Source organism: Acomys minous (genome assembly GCF_964271855.1).
Source record: "Acomys minous genome assembly, chromosome: 4".
NCBI classification, from domain to species: Eukaryota; Metazoa; Chordata; class Mammalia; order Rodentia; family Muridae; genus Acomys; species Acomys minous.
The window spans coordinates 96,920,949-96,925,425 of NC_140486.1; the positions used below are offsets into that span (position 1 = coordinate 96,920,949).

General features: G+C 54.1%; 1 protein-coding gene across 1 annotated transcript; it reads left to right on the forward strand.

Moving 5' to 3' along the window:
- Positions 1 to 1,052: 1,052 nt before the first annotated feature.
- RNF228 (ring finger protein 228) lies at positions 1,053 to 4,221 on the forward strand. Its single transcript, XM_084779924.1, has 2 exons — positions 1,053 to 1,115; positions 1,547 to 4,221. Exon 2 carries the CDS (start codon positions 1,661 to 1,663, stop codon positions 2,699 to 2,701), a length of 1,041 nt encoding a protein of 346 aa, XP_084636050.1. The 5' UTR covers positions 1,053 to 1,115; positions 1,547 to 1,660; the 3' UTR covers positions 2,702 to 4,221.
- The last annotated feature ends 256 nt before the right edge of the window (positions 4,222 to 4,477 follow it).

Sequence of the window (4,477 nt, forward strand, 5' to 3'; positions counted from 1 at the left end):
AAGCTCCCTAGGTAGTTGAGGAGCTTTGAAGGTCTAACCTCCTGCCGCACCTCCCAAATGCTTCGATTACGCTACTGCGCCCACTTTTTGTGGCACTCTGTATGACGCTCAGCGTTATGTGCCAATTGAGCTGCACCCCCAGCCCTTTCAGGCAGCTCCTGTTGGTTCTTCATTGGTTTCCTTTCTTTCCTTTGCCTTTCATGTGCTTCCCTGGTGTCGCTTTTTCGCAGCTATTCCCTGTGGTACCTTAAGATCTTCAGAGACTTCAGGACTGAAAGTGCAGTGTTCCTACCGCCTGGAACAATAATATAAAAATCTTGCAAAGCTATCTTTCTAGGGGGGGGGATGGGTAGCCATTTTCCTCTTCACAGGACTGGGCGGGGGGGGGGGTGCGGGGGGCGGGGGACAGGCAGCTGGCCGGACACCTACCCAGAAAGACAGTTGATGGAGAGGTTAAGAATATCTGACTCTCAGCGTGCAGCCGGTACCCAAACACTCCTGTACCTTACTGTAAAAGCTACATCTTGCTGATTTTTATCTTTGGAGTTCTGTTCCATAAACTTTGGAGTTTTCATAAACTCGGGCGTCTCTGTATCTAAATGATTAAAGTTAAAGTGGGCGCAGGGAGGAGCAAAGTGGGCGAGCCTAGCCGCAGGCAGGGTTTAACCTGAGCTTTTTCATTGTGTGAACTTTCTTGCCAACTTCTTTGTCTCCTCTCTGCTTCTGCAACCACCTGGTACTAGAAACAGCTGCATCTACAGCGGTCATCGCCAGGCAAACAGCAGGACCATGCTCCCAATCTGTCTCCTCTCCTTAAACTCAGGAAGCAACATTTCCTAGGAAGAAAAGGGTATTATCCAGCTCCCACATTTCCTCCAAATGTCGAAGGGAAAAATGCCCTTCTCCGCTTCCACTTTGAGATGAGCACTGCACCGCCGCCTGGGCCCTGCTAATAAAAGCTCAAAGCGTAAATGGCTTGGGGATTATTGGCTTTCGCCCTTGGACTGAGACATGAGATCACGATTTTTCAGCTTGAGAAGGAACCGCCTCTGCCAGGCTGCCGAGGCCGCCGCTTCCCCTCCCTGCGCGGGTCCTGCATTCTGCATTACATCACGGTGAGCTCTTGCTGGTAGGGGGAAAGGAGACTTCTCCTGGGACATAGCCCTAAACAGGGAAGGATAAAACAGATAACAAGGAGGGGTGGGAGAAGTAAAGTCGAGGGAGTGGAAAGAGGAAAAAGCGGGTCCTAGTAGCACACCATCTTTAGAGGCTGTGTGTACAGGCAAACGGAACATCCTTAAGTAACTACACTCCCCTCCCAAAATGCGTTCCTGCAACACCTCCCAGCCCACCTGAACCCCAATTTTAAGTCCAACATACAGATAGCTGTCAGGAGACCTGGGTCGAGAGGGTTAGGGGTATATCTAAGTCAGGGGCCACTGGACCTGAAAGGACTAGAGCATCCGCACTGGGTGGGGTGAGGTGGAGTGGGTGGACCGGAGGGCCGGGCGGGGGCGCAGCAGCCAGCGGTTACTTCCCCCTTCAGGCGACAGCAGTCAGAGGGGGGAGGCAGAAGCGCCTCCTCCCCTCCCTGAGCCGGGGAGGCAACACAGGGGGAGGAAGGTGCCTCACCTAGCCCCCATGAGGGGCGTATCATGCCATGGAAGCTCCTGCAAACGACAGCGGCGGCAACACCCAGAGCAGGAGCAGCAGCCCCCGAGGCCGAGAGGGAGTTGGAGGTACTGCGGCGGGAGGTCGCGACAATGGGGACAAGGGGGTCCGAGACACCGCGGCGACCGCCCCCAGCCTACCTCCCCTTGAAGACTACGAGTGCAAAATCTGCTACAACTACTTCGACGCGGACCGGCGCGCCCCCAAGCTGCTGGCATGCTTGCACACCTTCTGCCAGGAGTGCTTGAGCCAGCTGCAACTCCGCGCCGCCGCCGCCTCCTCCGGCTCAGCCCCAGAGCGCGCGCCGCGCCCGCCACCCTGGCACGGTCCTCCCGGAGCCATCGCGTGCCCCGTGTGCCGCCACCGCACGCCGCTGCCGGACAGCCGCGTGCACGGCCTGCCCAACAACACCAAGCTCTCCGAGGCCTTCCCGCTGGCCCTACGAGTCGCACAGGATCCGCTGCCCCAGGACCACCTCCCGCCACTGGACCACCGCCGGCCCGCTCCCACCACCGCCCCGTTGCCAGCCACCGGCCCGCAGCCACCGCAACCGGCGCCACCGCCAGCCGAGGACGCCGCCCCCGGACCTCGGGGCCGCCCAGGTCTCCGCGCCCCGGGAGCCTACGAGAGCTGTCAGAACTGCAAGCGCGCGGCCCTCACCGCCGGCTGTGTATGCGTGGTCTTTTCGTTCCTCTCCATGGTGGTGCTGCTTTTCACCGGTCTCATCTTCGTTAACCACTACGGTGGCGGCGGCGGCAGCGGCAGCGGCGGGGGTGGGGGGACGCCGGGCACCGGTTCGTCCCCCGGCCCCGCCCCGGCTACCGGATCGCCCTCTCCCTCGCCAGTGGGACCAATCTGCTTGTCGGTGGCCAGCATCCTAGCGCTCTTTTCGGTGGTTGTCACCTGGATTATCTGCTGGCTCAAGTATCGGCCCGAGGGGGCGGCAGCGGGCTCCGCAGGCAGCGGCGGGAGTGGCTCGAGGGCGCGAGTCCCTGCCGCTCCAAGTAGTTCCAGGAGGAGCGACACGTAACGGGACCGCACACCCCGCTCCCGGTGTATCTCCTACCCTGCGCGCCCATAAGGCCTTGGACTCAGAGCGCTCGGGTTTCTCCCCGCTTTGTCAGTGACCACGGACCCCTGAGTCAATGCGGAGCCTCAGTTTCCCGCATCTTGGTCTTTCTGTTCCCTACTTCCTTTACCTTGGGCGAGAGAGGAAAACAGAAGAGAAAGGGATGTTAGGGTGTGGGGGAAGGAAGCCCTTTTGTCCAGATCTCTGCTTTATGCGCTGCATCCACCCTGACCAGAGTATGTGACTGTCCTTTCCCCAGAAGTCTGAGGTTGTGCTGAAAGTGGATTCCTGGCGCCTGGGACTTAGGCGTTCATTTAGGGATGCGGCGTGCGCATGCTCGTCCGCAACACTGTGCATGGACTCTAATTGTCTAAAGGAAAAATTAACAAGATGCAACGCAAATGATCTTCCTGATTCTCAAGAAATCCCGGAAGGGCAGAGACTAGTTAACAGAAAGGATCCGCGCGCCTTGAGATAAGCGTCTAGCTGGGTTTAGCGGGAGCCGGCATCTGCTAGGAGCTAGGCAAGTGCTCAGCGCGCGTGCGCATCCTGGACAGTCTCTGCTCTTTCACAAGCTGGCAAGCACCGGTTGGTGATCGCTGCTTTCTGCCTGGTGGCTGGAGCCGAGCCCAGAAGTCCCATCTCCTAGAGGCTTGCGGTTGTTTTATTCACAGTGTTATTGCCAGGAAGTCATTTTCATCTTCTGTAACCGGACTCGACTCAGGGAGCTTAAAGAGCCTGACCTCCCTTCTCTCAAAACTGACTGACTGTTGCCCCCACCTGGAAGACACTGAAAGCTATTTATTCAGAGTATAAACTATAAGCTTCCCCTCTTCCCGTGACCCCTCTCCCCATTTCACTTAAAAATAACTTATTTTTGAATATACAAATCTGGAAGTTTTGCACATTTAAGATCTCCAGAAGTTGTTTTGAACGGTGTCATTTCTCTCTCTTACCTCTGATCCAAATACATTTCAAAACAATAAGCAGAAAATCAAGGTGTGTTAGTAATTCATTCAAGATTTTATACCGTTAAACAATAACTTTCAACTATCAAAACGTGTATATTAATGCCCAAAGATAAACTGAAAAGTGTCTCTGCCTCTGGTTATCACGATAATGTGCACTTACCATTTGAGTTTAACTCTCTTCTGTCATAGAAATCATTGAAATGTCCAAACCCAAAGGAGGGGAAAACAGATATTGTACTGATTTTGAGACTAAAAGAATGATTTATTAGTGTATACAGCACATGGTGTAGTTGAAAAAAATCAGAGATGCACTGAGTGTGTGCCGTTTCTTCCTCATGTGTAATGTCGCCTGCATGATACTCTCTCTATTAACTGAACTCGAATGAAGCATTTGTATCTACGATATGAGTGAAACAATTTATTGGCCATCCATAAGTAGCGTGGCTGCACTTTAGGACCCACAATATGGTGTGTTATATGTCTACGCTGTCTTAATAAAAACAGGAAGTGTTTGGGTACATTTTTATTTCATGGTGAAATCACGCCAAGCTTTTCTTTCCCCCTGGATGCACATTCCTATCCAAATCCCAATTGCACATTTTGGATGAGACTGGGAGAGAAGTAAGTAACGCGTGAGAGTGTAGCTGTTAGTTAAGATGAGCATTTTGTGTATTTCTGAGCTCTTTTTTAAAAATGTGTATGGGTGCATGTATGTCTGTAAACTGTGTGTGTTCCTGGTGCCCATGGAGGACAGAAGGCGGCCTTG

Coding starts and splice junctions, on each gene's coding strand:
- RNF228 (XM_084779924.1), top strand. CDS start 1,661: ATGGAAGCTCCTGCAAACGACAGCGGCGGCAACACCCAGAGCAGGAGC.